Source organism: Loxodonta africana, chromosome 22 (assembly GCF_030014295.1).
Source record: "Loxodonta africana isolate mLoxAfr1 chromosome 22, mLoxAfr1.hap2, whole genome shotgun sequence".
Lineage (NCBI taxonomy): Eukaryota > Metazoa > Chordata > Mammalia > Proboscidea > Elephantidae > Loxodonta > Loxodonta africana.
This window is the reverse complement of record NC_087363.1, coordinates 39,669,941-39,693,795: the sequence shown is the minus strand read 5'-3', so window position 1 is coordinate 39,693,795 and position 23,855 is coordinate 39,669,941. Positions and strand designations below refer to the sequence as shown.

Below are 23,855 nucleotides of genomic sequence, written 5' to 3'. Positions count from 1 at the left end.
TTTGTGCCATAAAAATATGATTTATAGGCCTGAATCAGAACTCCTCTGACGATCATGTAGTGATGTAGCTGCAGCTTACAAATCCAGAGCATTCTAGGCTAAAGAAAATGTAAATGGCCTGTTAGCCTGTGTCTGGTTAAATCGCTTCAGATGGGCCTCTCATTTTGATTGTGACACATAGCCTAAACATTGTAGAGGAACATGATTTTGGACTTCTCCCAGTTGGAAACCCATTTCCCAGTTATCTATTTTTCAGTATTGGGTAGAAAAAGCACCCAGGTAATGGACTGGTATGCTCTTCTTATTACTTTTATTGTGGTGAAATATATATATATAACATTTGCTGATTTAATAATTTTTACATACATTGTTCAGTGACACTGATTATGTTCACCGTGTTTTGCAACTCTCCCCAGTATCCTTTTCCAAATATTTCTACCACCCTTAACGTAAACTCAGTGTTGCCCAAGGATTGACTGATCCCTCCAGTCCCTCCCACCCCTGGTAACCAGTAATAAACTTTGTTCTATATACATTTACCTGTAAGCGGGATCATACAATATGTATAGGACTGACCTGTTTCACTCAGCATGAAGTTTTCAAAGTTCATTCATGTTGTAGCATGTGTCAGACTTCATTTCTCTTCAGGGTAGAGCAATATTCTAATGTGCTTTGAAGCAAATGTTTTCTTTTCTTTAATGATCAAGATAACACACGTTCCAATTATTTCAGTCATTTAACATCCCATTATTTCTTAGACCATGGGTCCATCCCACTGACTGCTCAGAAGTCTTCCTGAGTCATTCCTAGCACAATCAATTCAATACATTGTCTAGACACTGCCTTTAGAGGAAAGCTCAGAATGAAAGTAGAGCAGAAATAAAGACCTGGCTTCCTAGGCTACCCAGTGGTAGGTATAACTTACTAAGTGATCCTTCTATCAGCTGCTATTTGTTTTTCATGTTGAGTTAGTGTGGCTGGTATCTCCAGAACCTTGATAAAAATACTTTGATGGATTAATGCTTCTTCAGTCAAATAGATAACTCACATTTTCATAGTTTCTAAAAAGTAGTTTTAAAAGCTACTTTTTAAGTTCTATTATCAAGACCCTTGATAATAATTATATATTTTTAAATGAGTCCTCTTTCTTTTTAAAAAATAATTTAGTTATTAAGAATTTTAACTACTGAATGTTTCATATTCAGGGCTGCTTTTCATGTATGAATTAAATAATGGAATAGTTTAGGCTAAGCGTATTGTAAAAAAAAATACCTAAAGTAGAGAAGAATTGAAGGAGCTGGTGGCTCAGTGGTTAAAGCACTTGCCGGCTAACTAGAAGGCCAGTGTTTTGAACCTACCAGCTGCTCCACGGGAGAAAACTGTGGCAGTCTGCTTCTGAAAAGATTTACAGCCTTGAGAGCCCTAAGGGGCAGGTCCACTCTGTCTTACAGGGTGGCTGTGAGTCAGAATCGACTTGACGGCAATAGGTTTGGCTTTTTTTTTTTTTGGTTTAGAGAAGAATTGACTTATGTTACTTATGAGTCATTCAGTTAGTTTTTCCCTGTACCACTGGAATTTGAATAAAAATTATATTTTTAATGAGTACAAAAATTAGCAAAATCTTCGTTTTGCAAATTAGGTTGGCCCATTACATAAATGCTATTTTTTTATTAAAAAAAAAAAAAAGCTGACACCTTTACAAATAATTTCTCAGAGGCTTCATAAAAATTCCAAAAAATGGTTTCACCGATTTTTGTGACACTCAGCATTTTTAACATAATTCTCTCCTACCCTGAAAACAGAAGCTCTAGGGTATTTGAGGGGGAGGAGGTGGGGGAGAATCTGAGTAGAAAATAAATTAAAGCTTCAGTATGTTGCTTTGTTTTGGTTTTGGTTTTTTGTGGTGTAAAGGAAAATTACCGAAATGTTAACTCTCAGAAAAGGTAACAAAGTAAATAAAACTCCGGTGCACATGGCAGTTACGTTACTCAAATCCCCTTGGCATCTGTGATTCTCCGAAATCTAACCCCAGCCTCCCTTGCCCACTGCTGTGCTTTTTCCACTGATACTTCAGGCGAACAGTGGACTTTAGTGTTCTGGAAAATGACTTATGCTTGAAAATCTTTGGGCCTCGGTTTATGTCCTTCTGTTCCCCGTCAAAATTCTACCCAACATTCAAAGCCCAGTTCCAATGCTTTGCATTCCATACGACTCTTCCTCTTCTATGTGTTTTATACCTTTCCTGATCTCTGGTGGAGCAGTGGTTAAGCATTCAACTGCTGACCAAAAGGTCGGCAGTTTGAATCCACCAGCTGCTCCTTGGAAACCTTATGGGGCTGTTCTACTCTGTCCTGTAGGGTCACCGTGAGTCAGAACCGACTTGACAGCAGTGGATTTTGTGACACCACATTCTGCCTTGAAAAGCAAGGGAGTCATAAGATATATACCACCCCTCCCCCCACACAAAAGCAAACCGCTGACAGCAGTAAAAAGGATAAATTAGAAAGGGAAAAGGCTAGAGTCAGGGCAATAAATTAGAAGACCAGTGCACCAGTATGAACTAAGACATTTGAAAGGGAGAGAAAAGTGAAATTGAGAGGAATTCCAAAGCAGTGACGGATGGATAGAGGTGCCTGAGAGAACAGGAGAAGTCAGCGATTCTTTAGGGTGTCTAGCTTGGGTGATACCAGAACAGCACTGGTACCCGTTGCCATTGAGTCCACTGCACCTCATGGCAACCCCTGTATACAGACTAGAACTGTGCTGCATACGGTTTTCAGTGGCTAATTTTTCAGAAATAGATTGCCAGGACTTTCTTCTGAGGTACCTCTGGGTGGACTTGAACCTCCAACTTTTTGCTTAGTGCCCAAGTGAATTAACCATTTCCACCACCTAGGGACTACAGAAATCTCTTAGAAGGGGACAAATAGGTCCAGAAGACAAGAAAGGAAAGCAGGAAGAGGAGCCAATTTGGAGGAGAAAATTAAGAGTTTGGTTTTAAGTTGCAGTTGAGGTGCTTAGGGGGTATCCAGCATCTAGGTATAAAGAAATGTAGGAAGAAGTGAAAAATAAGGATCCAAAACCCAGGAAAGAGAAGCTAGGAGTCATCAGCACTTATTGTGAGTTACAGAGAAGATCAAGCTAGGAGCAACAGAATATAAATTAAGACAGAGATCTGGAAAATAGCAATTAGAAAGACATAAGAACAGGAAAGCAGAATCCTGGATGAAAGTTAAAATAAGAGGGTGCAGATGGTCAAAGAGTACTGAAATGCCAGAGAGCTCCGGTAGAACTTAGGGGTGGCCCCTAGATCTGGCCCTGAGAAAAGCATTAGGGACTTTTAAGAACAAAGTTCTGGTAAATTCTAATGAGGCAAAAGCTAGACTGCAGTGAGTTGAGAAGTGAATAAGAAGTGACAAATACAGACAGAGAGTGAGGACGACCCTTTCAGTAAGTTCAGTGGTGGAGGAAAGCTAGCCTGAGGGGAGGTCATATCAGTGTCAGAGCCTTCAGCATCTGCTTAGCTGGAAAAGGAGGAGGTGGTAGTAAAGGTAGGTACATAAGATGGAATAATTTCTGTGTTTTTGATCTCCCCTACCAGACATGTCCTTTTTGTCCTTGTATTTCCTAGTTCTGTCTAGCACAATGTCTTGCAACAAGCTGGCGTTCAATGAATTAGGTAAATGACGTCAGGTAAGACTACAGAGAATCAGAGATGGAGTTGGAAGGTGAGGCGGTGGTGCTTTTGCTCATCTCGACTCTTAAAAGAAACCTAAGCCAATGTTTCAGTGTCCTCTGGGAATAGTTTGAAAAATGCCACCCCTACATAAAAATAACTTAATGTTGGTGCTAAGGTTGCTCCTTGTTTTACTTTAGGGGACCTAGAAAAGGATAGTTATTAGATTGCAAAATCCTGCAAAACCTCAAAATGCACAAGTTTTTTTTTTTTTTTTCTCAAGAAAGCAAGATGGAAAAACATAACTTATTGGCAACGTCTGTATGCAAAGCAGCAGTTTTGTACAAGTCTCAATTACATGATAAGGCTATTGCAAAATAAACATATAAAAAATGGAGAAACCAATCATGAGACATAGCCTTACTAATTGTCAAAAGTCCGATGTGATTACAAATTCAACCTTTTGATGATGAAAAACAAAAATATGTTTATAAGACTTAACTTACTTCATTCTGTTTTTTATTGATTTATTATTTTGCAAATATGTCTTAATCTTTGTAATTAAGTGCCATCTGTTTTTAATGCTCCTACAGTTTTTACAGTTAGGTAGATGTTATAAAAACACCCAGATCTAAAGGATATCTAAATATTCCACGTGCTTGGAGTTTATGTGTTCAGTAATATCAGCACTGAACACATAATGCTGGATCTGTCACATGCTAATAGTGACCTGGATTCAGCCCAGTAACAGGACATTGTATAAAGGTACGCTAATATAGTCTTATCAGAAATTAATGGGTCTCTATCAAATCTATGGAAGCAGCAGTCAAGAAATCAAACGACATATTGCATTGAGCAAATCTGCTGCAAAAGACTTCTTTGAAGTTTTGAAAAGCAAAGATGTCAGCTTGAGGACTAACGTGTGTCTGACCCAAGCCATGTTATGTTCAATCGCCTCATAAGCATGTGAAAGCTGGACAATGAATAAGGAAGACCGAAGAAGAATTGATGCCTTTGAAATATGGTTTTGGCAAAGAATATTGACTCTACCATGGACTGCCAGAAGAAAAAACAAATCTGTCTTGGAATAAGTATAGCCTGAATGCTCCTTAGAAACAAGGATAGTGAGACTTCATCTCACTTACTTTGGATATGTTATCAGGAAGGACCAGTCCCTGGAGAAGGACATCATGCTTGATAAAGAGTCAGCAAAAAAGAGGAAGCCCCTCAACAAGATGGATTAACACAATGGCTGCAACAATGGGCTCAAACATAGCAATGATTCTGAGGATGGCATAGGACCAGGCAGTGTTCTGTTCTGTTGTACATAGGGTCGCTATGAGTTGGAACCGACTCAATGGCACCTAACAACAACATCAGACCTATTTTTCCTGAAAGTATGTACTGACTGACATTGATAATTTTTTTTAACAAGTTACATAAATCACTCTGTAGGTGATTAATTATCCCAAATATGAAACAGAAATGCCAGTGTCCTGGCAGCTACTCTATTTGACAGATGGAAGACCTGTAGAACAGTAGAATGTGTGTTTTTTTAGGACCTCAAAGACTAGGCAATTACTGTTCTAAAAAAAGAGAGCATAGAATGTATCCCAATACTATATATCATAGGGATCTGTGGAATTTTGGGCCTAAATTTAGAACTAAAAGAAGAAACCTTTAGAGATGAATAAAGAAATTGAGGACCTGAGAAGTTAAGTAATTTTCTTAAAGCCACACAGCTAGTTTGTCACTGAACTGAAACTAGAAACTAGACTTCCTGGCTACTTTTAAGTGCTATGTTTTTTCCATTGCCTTCCAGAAAGGCCAAAAGTTCTTGCTCAGTGACTCATAGTGAATACATGAAGGATTTTCCTTCTGTCCTTTAATCTTTTAAGATTAACAAGCAGTGGTAGAAGCTTTGAAAAAATATGCTGGTATACAGGCACACTTGTGGTTATTAGTTGTTGTTGAGTAGATTCCAACTTGTGACGACCCCTAAAAAAAAGCAATGAAACTCATTGCTGTCAAGTCAATTCCAACTTAGAGCGACCCTATAGGGCAGAGTAGAACTGTCCCCATAGGGTTTCGAAGGCTGTAATCTTTACCAAAGCAGACTGCCATGTCTTTCTCCCACAGAGTGGCTGATGGATTCAAACTGCCAACCTTTCCGTTAGAAGCCGAGCGCTTAACCACTACTCCACCAGGGCTCCTTATGGCAACCCCTACTAACCTTTATGTTTCTGATCCCTAATCCCAAACATACATCTTGTTTCTAAACTCTAACTTTCAGTCTTACGGGAAACAACACTCTAACCGCCATAACCTCAAAATGGAGAATACCTCCCTCATCTTGGTCTCAGATTCTCCACCTAAATGGTTGGAAGCTTAAGTTTGAGAATTATTTAACTGCTAAATGTATAACTACCATGTGACATAGCAATTCCACTCCTGGGTATATACCCTAAAAACTTGAAAGCAGGGACTGAAACAGATACTTGTACACAAATGTTGATTGCAACACTATTCACGATAGCCAAAATGTAGAAACAGCCCAGATGTTCATCAACAGATGAATGGATAAACAAAAGGTGATATATACATACAAAGGAATATTATTCAGACATAAAGAGAAATGAAGTCCTAACACATGCCACAACATGGATGACCCTTAAAAGCATTTGTTAGACACAAAAGGATATAAGTAAGTGTATGATCCCACTGATATGAAACACCTAGAACAGGCAAATGCATTGAGACAAAAGTTTATTATTGATTACTAGGGGCTGAGGAGAATGGGGAGTTATTGCTTAAGAGATACTGAGTTTCTGTTTGGGGTAATGAAAAACTTTCAGAAATAGTGGTGATGGTTACAGAACATGGTAGATGTAATTAATGACACTGAATTGTGCACTTAAAAATGGTTACAAGGGCAAGTTTTTTGTTATGTGTATTTTACCACCAAAAAAAAAAAAATTACTTAACTAAAACATGCTGTTCCCTAAACAATTTAAAGATAGATAGATTAGATTTTTCGGGTTCATACTTGTATCTATGGGGAAGAATGTAGGTCAGCGTGCGTGGCTACCGCTGTGGTCTATAACCCACAGCATCCCTGGTTGCCCTAGAGCACTACGTCCACAGTAATAAAAGCTGTTTATTAGGCTTTCACTGTGTGCCAGGCACTGTGCTCAACACTTCCTATGCCTCGTCTCACTTAATCTCATGAGGAGATAGGTATTAACACATGGTACTCAATGGCAACAGAATAAAATAGGGTTTTTTCCCCTTAAAAATCCATAAAAATGAAAAATTTTTATTTCCTTTACAACTTCTGGACTCTTATGTACCTTGAGTCTGACCAAACGGGCTGCAGTTTTCATCTCTTTTATGAGCCTCTGGTATGTAAGAATGCTAAAAGCCCCCATAAAAATTAGTTATACTGGTGGTTAATTGAACCTAATTTGCGGCCTGGGCATTTCACAATACAGAAAATTTGTTCATAAGATTTAACCTTTGGGGGAAAATGTCAACTTATAAAAATTCACAATTGAGGTTTGAGCAGAAGGCTTTCATCAGTAGATAAGAAAGGGAGCAACTATTTTCCATCCCAGTGAAACTAAAAAGAAAGAATGGCAAAGAGTGAGTAAGGAAATGAGATTTTTGACCCAAAAATTGTTGGGCCAAATTTTTTTAAAGTTGTTTAATTGCTTAAAGATTTCTATTTTAAGGGGTCGTGTGCAGATGATATAATTTCATTTAAAGGAACCCTAACAGAGGTATGATTCCCTTCCCCTTTAACTTTTCTCTTAGTTCAGAGGCTCCTAAGGAGGCCCCTACAACACAATCATTGTACTGGTTCATTATGAAGCTTTTTTTTGCAATGAAAATATGAATTTGAGGCTCGGGGTACTGATCGCTCTTTTCTCTCGCAAATCCAAAATGAAGTTCAATAAGCACTCAGATGGAAATGTTTCATGTGCTTTTATGTCTTGTGCTAGAAATGCTGCCTTTAGCATAATATATAACAAGGAACCACCCATCTGTTCATTCCTGTATTCAACACCATTTACTGAGCGCCACTAAGTGCTAGAGATATAAATGTATAGGACACAATCTCTACCCTCAAGGGGCTTATAGTCTAGCGAAGGAGGCTATCGTAAAAACACATTGCTATGATTCTACATGGTAAGTATAATAGTAGAGCTATGCATGGAATAGTATTGGATATGATATCTAAATATCCTTATTATAGGAAAAGGCAGATAGTCTAAAATTTGCCCCCAAAGTAGCATTATTCAAAATAAGATTTTGCAGATAGTACTAGTAAAACCAAAAAAACCAAACCCGTTGCTGTCGAGTCGATTCCGACTCGTAGCGACCCTATAGGACAGAGTAGAACTACCCCATAGAGTTTCCAAGGAGCGCCTGGTGGATTTGAACTGCCGACCTTTTGGTTAGCAGCCGTAGCTCTTTAATCACTACACCACCAGGGTTTCCTTTTTTTTTTTTTAGTACTAGTAGGGAGGGAAAAAAAACCATATCTGAGTTGAAAGAATAACAAACATTATTTTTCCCCAACTTACGCCTTACCTAAGTGTTTCTCTTTGCCTTTCTTTCATTCTTTAGTTTTCCCCATATTTCACACTTCCTCACCCCATAAGAAGCCAGATGTTAAGGAAATTGTCGTTTTGGTAAACATCATTAAGTGATGATTCCCCAGTGGGGATAAGTATGGATTCTGTCCACTAAATGATGTAAAAGTACTCTCTGGCCTAATGACAAGAAACAAAGCACCACCATATTTAGAACAAGGATAAAACAGATTGGACAATGCTGCCTGAGAACTAAGCCTATGTTTTATATAATTCTTTAATTCATGAAACAGGTTGCCTTTTCTAGTGCCTGATTTTGTCAAGTGCTAGGGATGCCAATAAGATGAATAAGGCCCTGTCCCTAGCCTTCAGGACTTTGTTCCAAAGCAGGATAAGTGGACATACAAAATAAGTAATTACAGTAAAAATAAGATGAATAAGGCCCTGTCCCTAGCCTTCAGGACTTTGTTCCAAAGCAGGATAAGTGGACATACAAAATAAGTAATTACAGTACAATGTAAAAATTACTGTAAGTGACACATATATTGAGGGTTATGGGAGTACTGGGGAAGAAAAATTAACTCTGCTCAAGAAGTCAGGGAAAAGCCTCATAAAGAAGTGACGTTTGAAGTGGGTCTTGAGGGGTGAATAGGAGCTGGCTCTCCATTATTTCATGTTTCCTTCTATACTGGCCTTTCTTTGCTAAACTCTTAAATCCTTTCACCTTCCTGGCAGGATCCTGAATTACATTTTTTTTTTAAGTTAAATTTAATTTTAAAAATGAATAATTTTTATTGATAGTCTGGGCTACTGCTGTGAAATAAAACCATGAGCAGAGTCGTAGGTGGAAAGCAGAACTTGAGATGAGTGGAGGGGAAGAGGGCTTTTACTATGTGGGAACTAGGGCTGAGGAGGGAGCGGCAGTAATTCAGTGATTCATCCTGTCATTCCTCTTCCTCCATAGCTATCAGGTTTGGGCGGATGCCACAGGCTGAGAAGGAGAAGCTGTTGGCAGAGATTTCCAGCGACATCGACCAGCTGAACCCAGAGTCTGCTGATCTCCGGGCCCTGGCCAAACACTTGTATGACTCATACATAAAGTCCTTCCCGCTGACCAAAGCAAAGGCGAGGGCCATCTTGACAGGAAAGACAACAGACAAATCAGTTAGTTCTCTTCTGTCTGGTTTGGGGAGGTTGGGTTTTTGTTTCCCCCCTTGAGAAAATGATTTACCGTGTTACACATACAGGTGCAGATGTCTCTTCAGCTGTTAGCTGTTACATATTGCAGGCTGCATCTGAAAAACAAGACATGTTTCCAGACAGGATAAGTAAACATTATTTTTTAAAGGGAAACTCTCCTCCATATTAATAAAATCTTTGAGAGTAGGACAAGAAGGTACAGGTCGTCTTAACTTTGCAGAAGTGAACTCAAGCCCCTCATCTTGACCATCCTCTTTCAGGAATTCAGCTCTTTTCTTGGCATTAAAATAATTGGCCACAACAATGTTTATGCAACCGGCCCTCTTTTCTCTGGGAAGTGCCCTGAGAAATAATGCTTCGGTCACACTTTTTTTTTTTTTTTAACTTACGTTTCAGGAGAACTACTGGAGCTACCACTCATGAAGTTCAACAAGTGGTATAAAAGTTCTTTCCAGAGATCATATTGCCTTTCTTTCATTGCAGCGCTTTATTGATTATTCCTGGGGAACTCGAAGCTCTACCCTTTTATTACATATATGCATTTTTTTCTTCTACCAGCCTCTGAGCTGCCTGGCCTCCTCCAGTAGATTTTCAAACATCTGTAGGCTCATTGATTACCACTGTTTAGAAAACCCAGAAGAGGGTGCCTTAATAAAGAGAAAATATTTGTTATTGAGTCAAGGCTTCCAAGATGAAGGACTCTTCCCTCATGGAAAGTTTTTAAAGTAATGTGAAATTACATTAAAACAAAACTGCACCTGGATTCTAGTCCCAATTCTGCTACTAGCTTGCAGTGTGACCTGGGTCTCAGCTCTGTAGTTCAGTTTTTACAGGCAGGGCCTGGCTTTGTGTATAATGTCTGCAGCATGCCCCTAAGATAGTAAGAGTCACAGAACACATTCAAAAGATATCAGCCCAAACCCTGAAAGCCCTTTTATGCAATCATGTATTTTTTATTTGAACACCTCCGGGAGAGGTATACAACTCCATGATAGAGATGTATAGCTTTTTCCTTGCCCAGAAATATTTTAGGGAAATTTTTATTGCCCTTTAATGTATTTTGATGGTAGTCTCAAGGCATTATTATTTCCTTTTTACTATCATAAGAGTAGAACCAGCTAACAGAAAAGAAAAACTCCTGTGGAGTGTTGCCGGATAAAGAGCCAAATGTCAGTCAGGACAATAGGTTTTCTGACTGCACAAGAGGTTGTTGATACCTTAATGATACTATACATGTATCCAGTTCTTAACAGCTTCAAAAAATCCTGCCCATCTATTATGTTTGATCCCCATGGCCACCCTACTACTGCTATTATTATTCTCTTTTTAAAGACGAGAAAGCTGAAGTCCAGGGAGGTGATAATAGTTTAAGATCACACTACAAGCATGTGGAAGAACCAGGACCGCAGTGCAGGCTTCCCAACGTCTAGCATGACGTTCCCTTAGCATTTCTGGAGGCTAGCGTCACTCATCTTTCACCTTGGAAACACCTGAGTATCATTTACTTTTATCAATTTTTAGAACAGGAATTTGTTCACTCATTCTGCTATCCCAGTAATATTCTCCATCAGGAAGTTTTTCTAGTGCTGCTTTGTTCTTTTTGAATTATATAGAGACCAGGCCAACTGTCTTCAGCTTGCACAGGACTACAGAATATAGGTGCTAGCAAAGCTGAGCCTACGTATCCATTGAATAAAAAAATTGAGTTATAACCAATGAAACGTCACTGAAGTCCTCTTAGCCAACTTCACTATGGGAAATAAACTGTATTCATTTAAAGGTGGAGAAAGAAAGGGAAAACTAGACTGACATGGCTGAAGGGGGTTAACATTTTAAAGCAGATTACGATAGCGTGTGGAAGATAGGAGGAAAGCCTTTTTTTTTTTTTTTTTTTAGTTTACCCAGTAGTCAAGAATTTAAATTTACACTAAAGGTGGCCAGGATAGTCTTTGTCTGTATTACTGAAGGGCACGGAGCTCATGCCACTGTAAACCTCACTCCAACTGAATCCTTGGCTCTAAACCTGAGCTAAAAATAAGATAATTGGAGGCTTTTTATGGGATAAACAAGTATTAAACTGTTTTAAGAGAAAAGGCTGCAAAATGCTGGACTATGGGCTTCTCAAGTTCAGAGGCCAAGAATTTGTCAGGTTTTTTTTTTTCCCCCTGTAGTGACTAGGACTGTGCTTTGCCCATAATAGTTACTCAGATTGTATTTGTTTAATTGAATTAAAAGCTGTTGCCTATGCCTTTGAAACTCTGGACTTTCAACAGAGGGCCTCAATCTAGCCCAATATTTGCTCACCAGACTGGACATCATTAACAATCTGGAATTGCCTCTTGTTAGGGAAAGGAAAGAGAGGCAGAGTCAAATTAAAATAATCCATTCCCTGATGACACAAAATAGAACTGTTTGGTGCTCTCTTTTCTCCTTATCTGACAAAATCAAATTCAGCTCTAGTGGAAAGAAATAGTTCAGAGAGAGGAACATGGGAAGAGGAAAAATTCAAAATGTGATTTCCAATGAGTCTGTCTACACAGTCATGTTATTCATTTGATAGCATCTATCTCAGGGGTGTTATGTTATCTCTTGGCCAGGGCTTATGAAAGTTAAGATTTCTGCATTGATAGGAAAAGTTTTATGAAAGTATGGACTTTTGAGAGGATGGGGGAGGTAAAAAAGTGGCTCCTGCTGGTGCAATAAAGCACTTGGGGTCTCATTATGCACCCTGTTTGAGACTGAGGTCATTATTGGTGGTTAGGCCAAGCCTGGGGCAGGCGCCGCAAAGTAGTGAATGACCACTTACTCAGAACCTTTGGAAAAGGAAATGACTTTATCGGAGAAGCCGTTCTATAGATTGACTTTACTGCTCAGTTTAACCATTGTCTGTTCTGTCTCCTTTTTTGAGTGCCTGGTAATCTTTTCTCTCAGGCCCAGCACCAATATTTGCCTCCAGGCCAGCCAAGGTTTCTCCCTAACCAACTAAAACTTCCTTTTCCTATATCTTACTCCCTGGGGCCACCTGCACCTTTCAGAACTAGCATAAATTAAATGCTCCTGTTCCCCCACCCCCATCTTTTTAACAGTATCTTTGAGATGTGATGCCCTGCTTTTCATTGTCTTGCCTAAAAGAATAATGCTTGGAAATTTTAGGCTCAGGGCTGGAGAAATGTAGGATATAGGTTGGCAGATCACTGGAGAGGACATTTTAGGAGCGAAACGTGTTTTAAAATCAGTTGCTGTCCAGTCGATTCTGACTCATGGCAGCCCCCTGTGTGCAGAGCAGAATTGTGTTCCGTAGGGTTTTCAAGGCTACAGCCTTTCAGAAGCTGATCACCAGACCTTTCTTCCAAGGTCCCTCTGGGTGGGTTCAAACCACCAACCTTTTGGTTAGTAATTGAGTGCTTAACCATTTGCATCACCCAGGGACTCCAGTAAGTCTTTTAAAAAAAAAAAAATTTTTTTTTTTAGCCACCCTCAAATAGCGATGGAGCTGCCTCCCCATAGCCTATTTTCCTTTCAATGGCTTGTTTCAGCCAAAGTCTCTTCTTTATGAGAAACTACTGGACTCTGAAAATTTTAGATTTGCTAGAACCAGGGTGCTCAGTTTCATGAAGGCAATTTGATAACTGAACGGACTTTGGAAGTTCCAAATGTTTGACTGTTATCCTGATGTGATGGTCACACAGGGTGTAGCATTGTCACATGATCCCATGTTTGCTGATGAAAATAAACAGAGTGGTTTTCAAAAACCATTTTCAGTGCCATGGTTCATCATAAAACAATAAATAGAAAAACCCTTGGTGTGCCTGCCAACTCTTCACACCGTATCTAAGAGATGGCTAGGCCCTGGCTACACTCTGTCTACAAACAAGAAACAAAACTTTTTACTTGTGTTCTATGGGACTTTGAGTCCCAAAGCATCACATTGTTTATGATGGGTACATGCAGAGTCACTGTTTTTATAATCACAAGAGCAAACTGGTGCCATCCAAAAAATGGTTATTCTAAACAGTGTGAAATATGAAACTCCTATATAATGAAAACAGTATAGAAACGTAAACTTTTGGAAACACATTTCTGTACCCATTTAAATTTGTGCGTTCTAAAATTTACATTGGCCATCCAGTCTAGTAACAAACTGTTGGAAAGCTATCTATCCTTTTAAATCCTACACTTAAAACTAAACAAAGTGTGGTCTCTTTTCTCCTTATCTGGGGAAAAGCCCAAGTGAGTTGGAATTTGCTCCTCCTAAAAGAAAGATGAAAACCCTGGTGGTGTAGTGGTTAAGAGCTATGGTTGCTAACCAAAAGTTTGGCAATTTGAATCTACCAGGCACTCCTTAGAAACCATATAGGGCAGTTCTACTGTGTCCTGTAGGGTCACTATGAGTTGGAATCTACTCGATAGCAATGGGTTTGGTTTTTAAAAGAAAGATAGGTGTACCTGGGCACTGCAAATGGTTAAGTGCTCAGCTGATAACCAAAGAGTTGGAGGTTCCAGTTCACCCAGAGACACGACGGAAGAAAGGCCTAGCCACTGCAAGCCCTGTAGAGCACAGTTTTACTCTGACACTCATGGGGTCGCTATGAGCCGGAGTAGACTCAACGGCAACTGGTTTGGTTTTTTGGTAGAAGAAAGCTAAAAGTTAGTCTCCTGGGATCATTAATCTATATTAATATTAATAAAGAAAAATAAATTTTGTTGCCAGAGCTGTCAGGAATGGTTAAGGATATAGCAAATCTGAATGGTCTTCTTTCATAAAACAAAAAGATAGTATTTTATAGAGCTAGGCAGAAAAGCACTTTTTTTAATTATTGGACCCATATGATTGGGCCAATGCCCTTGTTTGCCAGCTGAGTAACTTTTTGGCTGGCAGTAGATGCTTTTTAAGAGCTGTGGTTACATGCTAGCTCATTAGAGTGTGAATAATTCTTCTCATTAAATTTTTATTGGTCTTAACGCTCTAAATCTTCTAGGAAAACAGAATTATATCTGGTAGGCTTTCAAACTTCTATCACATACAGTACTTAACTAGCACCTCTAAGAAATTATAGTTCAAAAGACACTGCCTCTAAGATCCCAGGATACAAGAACTTCAGTATAAAAGTCTCAATTTTTCCCAAGATACTCATTTTATTAAAAAAGGAAAATGATAAAAGTGGAGAAGTTGAGCAGAAAGCCGTGGAAGAGGGGAGGAAAAAAAAAACAACCAGGGGTCAGGAAATCTGGCTCAAGAGTTCAGGGTTTGCCATAAATAGCTGTTTGACTTTGGAAAATCAGTTTACTTCTCTTGGCCTCTGTTTGTCATACGTAGGCAGAGAATGATGACATAGATTACTTCTGAAGACCCCATGGTTCTGAACAAAATAGGAACAACAGGGGCAGAAACCAGAAGGAGGTTGAGGAAACAAAACCAATGCATTTCAGATTAGCTTTCACCTATTATAGCTAATCTAGGAGAGCCGTGTATGTCTGAAAGGATGGAATTCAGACAGAAATGGAAAAAGGAAGGAAGAAAAAAAGATGAAGATTATTGTTGTTGTTAGGTGCCGTCGAGTTGGTGTCAATTCATAGCAACTCTTTGTACAACAGAATGAAACACCACCTGGTCCTGTGCCATCCTACCAATCGTTGCTATGCGTGAGCCTATTTTTGCAGCCACTGTGTCAGTCTATCTCATTGAGGGTCTTCCTTTCTTACCAAGCATGATGTCCTTCTCCCGGGACTGATCCCTCCTGATAACAGGTCCAAAGTACATGAAGAAGATAAGCTCTATGAATTCAAATTTTCTTCCTTGAGCTTTCCCTCTAACCTGTCAGAGAAAATGAAGAATGTCAAGAGAGCCCCAGTAGATTAGGCCTGTATTTTTCCAGGCCAGAGTTTTAATTCTGACAAGGTCATTAAGCGATTGTTTTTGAGAGGGCATAGTTGCTTACTATGCTAATTTCAATCTCCAAAATTAGAGTATTCATCCAAAATAACCTCTGCTTCATTAGTTGATTTTCTCATTTATCTGCTTTAGTTTGCCATTTTATTACTCAGGAGGGGCTATGAACTTAGATACATTCTAAAATACATCTCTAAGTGTATACTTCCATGCATAATCCCTTTCATAATTTGTGTATTAAAATGTTAATGTCATTGAATTCCTAAGGAGCACTACTGTCCTGTTTTTCCTTTCGAAAAAAGTGAACTTTTACTCCTCTATGTAGTTTTTATCCTTAAGCTAGTTTCCTCCATCATCTTTGTGTTATACCGAGGAGGCAAGCAACAGATCAGTGACTAAATTTAATCACCTACAGAAAACAATATCTTAATCCCATTCTGGCTTTGCTATGTAGAGCCATTTTTTTTTTTTTTTAATTTAAAATAACATGATGTCAAAAACTACATTTGCCATATCTCTCCAAAGAAAACTGATTTCCTCTTACAGAAACCATCTTGTTCCCTGGAGAAAAAAATTGTGTTTAAGGGCAACTTTCTTCAATCCATTCTCACCTTTTTCTAACCTGTCCAGTAAATGAAAAGGCAAGCATCATAATGGCCAGAGGCAGATTCACTATGAAGCCAGTCAACCCTCAAGGCCCTTCCTTTGCCCAGAGCCTCTTCCAAGACTCTGGGAATGGCCTAGACAATTTTGTACTCATAATTTGTCTTATTTTTCTTAATGAAGACCCCAACAATAGTGTACGTCTCAGGCCCCACAAAAACCTAGGCTATCCTTGATGATAGCCTAGATGTCATTAAGCTTTCTTTCCTGTTAAGAAGGCATGCTTATCTGGCCATTTGATGTAGTGTCTGAAGATACTATATCAAACGTAGCCCCAAACGTAATGTAAATTCAGTAAGACAAAATTTGAAAATCGCAAAGCTCTTCCTATAATGGCAGGTCATTAAATGACACTGTGCAAGCTAATTGAAAGTATAAAGGCTTCACGTGGCTTTGTGAAAAATACAAACATGGAAGTGCAGTATGTTTTATGTGGAATATTTTACCAGGTGTGCAATATTAAATTAATGATTCAAGATAAATTCCAATTTCCCTCCAAGGTTTTAAGAGGTGAACTCTCAGTAAAGCAGGCCAAGCACTAGGTTGAGGATAAGGGAGCTCCCAGTAGGAAATGTGAAAGTGATACACAAGTTAAGTGCAGTATCAGAATTGGTGAATTGGTTGCAAAGAAAGATGTCAAGGTAGATGGAGCCTTGTGATCACTCAGACGGATCCCCATGGAGGCTGAAAGAATCTATGCAGGTTTCAAAAATACGGCAAAAAACGGCATCATCAGATATAACCAGGAAAAACAAAGACCACCACCTGATATCATTTGCATGTCAATACCCAGCATTCTCTGCCAGCTCACTACTTTTTCAGAATGCTGAAGGGACTTAAAAAAAAAAAAAATTGGAATGGTTTGGCATGATGGTGGGGGTGCCGATTCCTTTCTCTGTCCTTGAGTGTTTACTGCCAGGAAATCCTGACCAACATTGATTGCCAAGGGGTTAAAGTCACATTGTTGTTAAATTGGGAGAGAAAATTAGCAGGATTTTGTGCCCTGTGTTCAACTATCACAGAGTTTCAAAAACAGGAACCTGGGCCTTTATATGAGGGGACAGGGGAAGTAAAGGGAAGAGTCACAAGGGTGATTTATCAGGGCACAGTTCCAGATGAATTGCTTACATGGAGGTGAAAGAATTCTGTGTATATGTTCTGTGCCAAGAAGCCAAGTGGTTGAGCAGAAGCTCATCGGAAAGTTGAAGTGGGCAGTTTAGTGTATGCTCTTCCCACCCGTGAAGAAGCCATGGTTTTAGTCCTGGTGTTTGTCCTTGTACATGTGTTAGACTTTTCAAGCACCCACGCCATATATGCTTATGGCAGGAAAGACAGGTATGATTTCACTGACATGAATTCTGATACACTACAAAACTCCGCTCTCTAGGTCCTGTAAAGGCATCATTATCCATCCAAATTTTTCTCAGGATTAAAGTCTACTGTACTGGAAAAACTCATTAAATTATCATTGATATGATTGACTATCTCCTCAGCCCTTCTTTCTCTGCCACTAATAATGTCGGTTCTGAAGGGGGGGAAACAAGTTTTCTAAGAAGCACAGTAAGCACAGTGTGTTAAAGGAAAATGTATAGTTTCCTGTGCTCCTGATTTCCTTGAAGAATTGGTTAGAGCCACCAGTCAAACTTGCCCTTGGGTCCTCAAGTCTGTCTTCTTCTGGGGTTTGCTAAACAATACAGTTGATGTCAATTTTTCCCTGACAAAAGTAAGAATTTCTATAATAACTCCAATAAATGGTGTTGGAATAAGATGCAGGTTTGGGAATCTATCCAAAAGCTAAGAGTCCTTAATATTAGTGTTATTTCCTCCAGTGTAGAACAGACTTAACAGTTTGGTTGAAATCGTAGACTCATATAGAAATTAATAGAATCTCCAAACCAGTAGGCCACACATGGCACCCCTTTCCCCCTTGCAATTCAGGAGAGAATTCTCAGGATCTCTGCTCTCAAGAAACTATTTTTAGTCCAACAGAGATGTCATCTTCAGTGTACACACATGTACACATGCACAGTCGCCATACACATACACTGCTTCTCAGAAACGCAACTAGAATTTCTTCAAAGAAGAGATGGAAACCCCCAATTTAATCCACTCCCCTCAAGTAAAAAATTTGAGGCCTAGGAAAGATAAATGACTCTCTTAAAATCACCTAGTTAACCACAGAATCAAAGCTGGAACCCAGATATCCTCAACAATTATTCCAGTACTTTTAGGTGTACACTTATTTGAATAGGATTGGGGTTACACTCCTTATGTATTTGGGTACATTTGATGTATACGAAGTGTTGTTCCTTCTCAGAAGAGCCTGGAGCATTTCACAATGACCACAAATCTTTGGTTAGTTCTATACAAGGAAATGAAAAAGAGATAATTTCATGACTAACACAGCTACTTTTGAAAGTAGTCTACTGCAAACCTGAGTTCATGTTGAAAGTATGGTTGAAACTTAAGGATAGATATTTTTAAAAATTAGTTCAAAACCCTTTTTTATTTCATCACCTTCTACAGTGTTTACCCACAGTTCTTACATCTGTTCTTCCTTGAAATGTATTGCTTCCAGAGCTTTAAAAAAGAGAGACATTTTCTTGGCTAAGTATTTTTAATCTGCTTTCAGACTGATTTATTATAGCTAAGTGTATTTCATATGCAGACTTCATTGAGATTTGAGAAGACTTCATCTTAAATTGCAAGATTGTTTTGTTGATGTTCAAGTGGGTATTTTCAACCCAGAATTGCTAAAATGATTTTTTTAACAGAAAGAGGGTTAAAAATGTATTCCATTGAAAGTTAAGAGAAACAATAGATTTTGTATCATTTTAAAAGTCAGCAACAAAAGACTCTCCAAACTATAGAATTGGAACTATTAGCCAGTCGTAGATTAAGTGGTACCGTATAAGTTGAAAGGAAAGAAGACCAAAGTTGGTGGAATATGTTTGGTCCCAGCAGATGCTTAAGATCAATAAGAGGAAGATGAGAGTATTTTCTCATTAGTAACTATCTTCAGCTTTAAAGTTTTTTTTTTAGTTAGCAACACAAATGGGTATAAAGAAATGGATTTCTGAATGGGGATGGCATTTGCTGTGAATTAGAAATCTCTAACTCAGCTACTTTTTCCCTGTCTTATGCAGCCGTATGTTATCTATGACATGAATTCCTTAATGATGGGAGAAGATAAAATCAATTTCAAACACATCACCCCCCTGCAGGAGCAGAGCAAAGAGGTGGCCATTCGCATCTTTCAGGGGTGTCAGTTCCACTCGGTGGAGGCTGTGCAAGAGATCACAGAGTATGCCAAAAGCATTCCTGGTTTTGTGAACCTTGACTTGAATGACCAAGTAACTCTTCTAAAATATGGCGTCCATGAGATCATATACACAATGCTGGCATCCTTGATGAATAAAGATGGGGTTCTCATATCAGAGGGCCAAGGATTCATGACAAGGGAGTTTCTAAAGAGCCTGCGGAAGCCCTTTGGTGACTTTATGGAGCCCAAGTTTGAGTTTGCTGTGAAGTTCAATGCACTGGAATTAGATGACAGCGACTTGGCAATATTTATAGCTGTCATTATTCTCAGCGGAGGTAAGACTCATATTTTCATTTGCCATGAGAGAGGGGAGGATGATGGTAATGGCCGAAAGAATTTTGACTTTCCTTAGTTTTAGTCTCTGTTCCTTTTTGCTGTGTACTTGCTGCAGTTTTCAAACAGAAAATGTCAATGGCATGAGGCTATGACCGTGTTGAATAAAAAAAAAAACCAGGAGAGAAATCAGAGGTTTGCTGGGTGAAGGCTATGAATAACCCAGGCTCTTTTTCTTTATCCCTCTCAGTATTTTTTCCAGTCAAATCCAAACATGGAAGACTAATGGCAAATGTTCTGTTCTCCTTTTTCTTTTCTTTTTTGAATTTCCTTTTGCCCTTTTCCTTTCCTTTCTAGAAGGCCAATTCAATTCGAATTTAAGTAATGACATGTATAACTTTGCTTAAGATGATATTTGCTTCACATATAAAAGGCACTACTGAGTGATTTGGGTCAAATTGTGCTCCTGCCCCACTATCAGTAAGATATTACTTTGAATCACTTTCCCAGTATCGGGAATGAAGGGATGTACATCTACTGACCTCTTCCTATTCTTCATAGATCCCTCTGATAGCTTGCACCAAAGTACCCTTGTGAGATGGCTGTGACTAAGAATGCAATCAGAACCAAAGAACTCAGGGCAGAGAAATAAATTGAGTTATCTAACAATTCATTGCATGTTTGGCTTTGCAAGTATATGATCTAAATATCCAAGTAAATGCTGTTTCCATTCATCTCTCACGTGTGCCCAACTTGAGTAGAAGAAGGTTTTACTTTCATTTTTCTCTATAGAGATTGTTTTTAAATGATGAGTTTTCATTATTGAAGTGGACTTCAGGTGAGCTTTTCGTGTTTACTCCTGTCTGAAGCTTGCCATATAGGGGCATAGTGGTCCTGTAGAAGTAGATGTATATAACTCTACAGCAGCAGTAGCATGGAGTAGACCCCAACTCATGGCGCTGTCCTATGTGTGTCAGAGTAGAACTGTGCTCCCGAGGATTTTCAGTGGCTGATTTTTCAGAAGTGGATCAGTAAACTTGAACCTCCAACTTTTCGGTTAGTAGTCAAGCACATTAACCATTTGTACCACCCAGGGACTCCGTCTACTATATTTTATCGTATCATATTACATAGAGCATGATCCTCTCTGCAGTCCTTAGTTGTCCAATTACTCAAGAGCAGATTGCTTCTGGAATCAGGTACCTAGTGTAGTAGTAATAATAATAATGACAGCCAACACATTAAGTACTTACTGTGTGCCAGGCAGAAACCCTGGTGGTGTAGTGGTTAAGAGCTATGGCTGTTAACCAAAAGGTTGGCAGTTCAAATACACCAGGTGTTCCTTGGAAACCCTGTGGGGCAGTTCTACTCTGTCCTGTAGGGTTACTATGAGTCGGAATGACGGCAACGCGCTACGTGCCAGGCGGTACATCCATCTAATCCTCACAACAGCCCAGTGAGGTGAGTCCCATTTTATCCATGAGGAAACCAAAGCACTGAAAGTCTCCAACCCTTGCCCAAGGTTACACAGCTAGTATAAGATGAAACCAGGGTCATGAGCTCAGGCAGTGTGGTGCTGGAGCCTCTGTTCCCAGCTTCCACACTCTACAAAATAATAACCCTTTACATGACTAAAGTGCCAATGGAAAATGATATGGCACCGGTTAGCTCTGGAGCCACAAGTCCAGTGTCAAGTTTTAAGTCGTTTAAAAATGACTTCTTAATGTTCTGTTTATATAACCAAAATAAACTGTCTAAACATGTTTTCATGTTTTGATCAAATCTATTTCACACAAGTTCAGTTCCTCTTTGGGATTTTTTAAAATAGCAATTTAAAAAAGCAAATTAACCCTTGACCTGCTGGGTGAGATTTTTGATTATTTCAGCAAAGAAGAATGAGGCTCCAGTTTATTTGAGGATTACTGGGGAAAAACTATTAAATTTTAAAAAGTCAGATTAGAAAACAAGCTAATGTGTTTAACTAGCTAATATTTTAAGGCATATTTTCCTTTTAATAAAAAGTCAAAAAATCACATTTGATGTATTTCCCTCTAATATGTTCCCTAAATATACTATATAAGCAGTCTTCATATTTCTCTTTTTTTCACTTAATCATTTTCCCATGTTACTGTGTGCTCTTTAATATTTTTCATTGATTAGTTTTTTTAATAAAAGTAATACCTGGTCATTTAAATAATTCAAAGAATACAGAAAGGTTTAAGTGAAAAGCAAAGGTCTCAGCTCTCAGAATAAAATAGGATTAACAAAGGTCTGTTTCTCCTACCAAAAAGTATGTGCCAATATATATATACAGTATATCCTTTTTAACACCATTTTTAATGACTAAAATACTCTGTTTTATAAAGGGGCCGTTATATGCTAAATTATCTTTCTGGTTGTGTTTAGGTTGCTTCTAATTTACTGTTAAAAAACTATAAAGATATACTAGGATATAGTAAATTATGGAAAATATGTTCTGATTTTTGCTGTTGTGAATATTCTTATATGTAAACCTCTGTCCATATTTCAGATTATTTTCTCTGAATTGCTAGAGGAGGAATTGCTAGGTAGATGACTGAACACGCAATGACTATGAGCCATCTGCTACATCATTGTCAAATTGTATTCCATAGTTTGTAGCAGCTTATATTCCTACCAGTTATCAGCAGATACTAAAGGAGGCATTTGAGATAAGCCATTCAAAGATGCTAACTAGGAAAAGCTAGTTAAACACTTGGCTACTAACCAAAAGGTTGGCGGACAAGGAACAGCCATAAGTCTGGGCTTTTTGAATTATTTGAGCAATGGTATTTCATGGCCACATGAAACAACAACAACGTGGTTCCATCTGGAAAAATGCCATTATTGTCCCTAACTAGATTTCTCATAAGCTAGATTATTTAAGAGTCAGTTATTTCAGTACACCTTTTAAATTTTCATAAATTGGTCAAGAAATAATAGCTTTGAGAATAGCTTGATTCAATTTAATAGGCATCCTAGGCTTCAGCTTTCATTCTGAAAATTAAAAAATGGTACCACTGAAACAGAGATTTTGTATAAATGAGTGTCTTTCAGCCTTATACAGCTTGTTTTCCCAGTAGCAAATATCCAGATCTCCTTTGATCCTCATAACAATAAGATACCTGGAGATATCAGCCAGCCATATAGATTATAAAAATTTCTATCTGTGGTTATAATGGCAAAGGAAACCCTGTGAATAAATTTAGACTTCTTAAAAAAAAGAAATTTACCATTGACTACTTCCAATATCACAAAAGCCAAATCCTTACCGGATCCAGGTTTGCCTTTGGAGATGAAGGCAACATACAAACAATCGATAAGAATGAATAAGCTGGACCCCAGATTTGTCCAGTCCACAGGCATTCGATTTCCTCCTTTATTCAGAGAGGCTGACTATCAGCTAAGTAAAGAGCTGCTTAACAGTCGTTCCCAATCCAAAGGCTGGATTCTACCGAAGACCTATAAATGGAGGATCAGTATCCCAAAATTGTGGATTATTAGAGTGTGACAATAATTTCTCAATTTTTTTTTTTTTTCTCCCTATCCTGAATTTTCCAGAAAGGGGAAACATCCATGTAAGCAAGAGGCTTTGATACATTTAAACAAATTTCTGTTCCTATCCAATCAGGAGTCTCCGAGTGGTGCAGACGGTTAAGCACTTGGATACTGACCGAAAGGTTTGTGGTTTGAATTCACCCAGCAATTCCTCAGAAGAAAGGCCAGGTGGTCTACTTCCAAATGATCACAGCTACGGAAAGCCCTGTGGAGTACAGTTCTAGTCAGACACACATGGGTTGCCATGAGTCAGAATCGGCTCCACAACAACTGGGTTTGCTTGTTTGTTTACCCAATCTTAACAAAAGTGATTATTTTCTCCGCTGCAGTTTATTCTGGTCTATAGATTGCTTTAGTGTTTTCTGAAAGAAAAGCTTTTGGCAGACACGCAGTTGACCTCATTCAACGCTGCCTTAGGATCACAAGACAGCTTCATTTTAGTGACAGGTGTTCTACAGTAGACCCTAGACTGAGGGGGGAATGGGCAGGTGATCACCATATAAGAGTCGGTGATAGGGAATTGGGGAGATAAAGGGGTGGTTCCTAGAAGACTCAGAGGGGATTTTTGGATGAAAGTAACTGATTTGACCCAACTAAGTATTTTTTTAAACTGCTGATACTGTTAGATTTGGTACTTAGATTTGCCTCATGCTCAGCATC

General features: G+C 38.7%; 1 protein-coding gene across 6 annotated transcripts in view; it reads left to right on the top strand.

The window, feature by feature from the left end:
- PPARG (peroxisome proliferator activated receptor gamma) overlaps positions 1-23,855 on the top strand; it is a 153,024-nt gene that overhangs the window by 115,498 nt on the left and 13,671 nt on the right. For 5 of the 6 annotated variants that reach the window (XM_023547899.2, XM_023547898.2, XM_023547897.2 and 2 more), the window contains 2 exons: positions 9,236-9,435; positions 19,171-19,621. In XM_023547899.2, the coding sequence (XP_023403667.1) occupies positions 9,236-9,435; positions 19,171-19,621 (651 nt within the window). Of the gene's footprint in view, positions 1-9,235; positions 9,436-19,170; positions 19,622-23,268; positions 23,318-23,855 lie in introns of all 6 variants that reach the window. The other variant, XM_023547901.2, reaches the window with a different exon arrangement.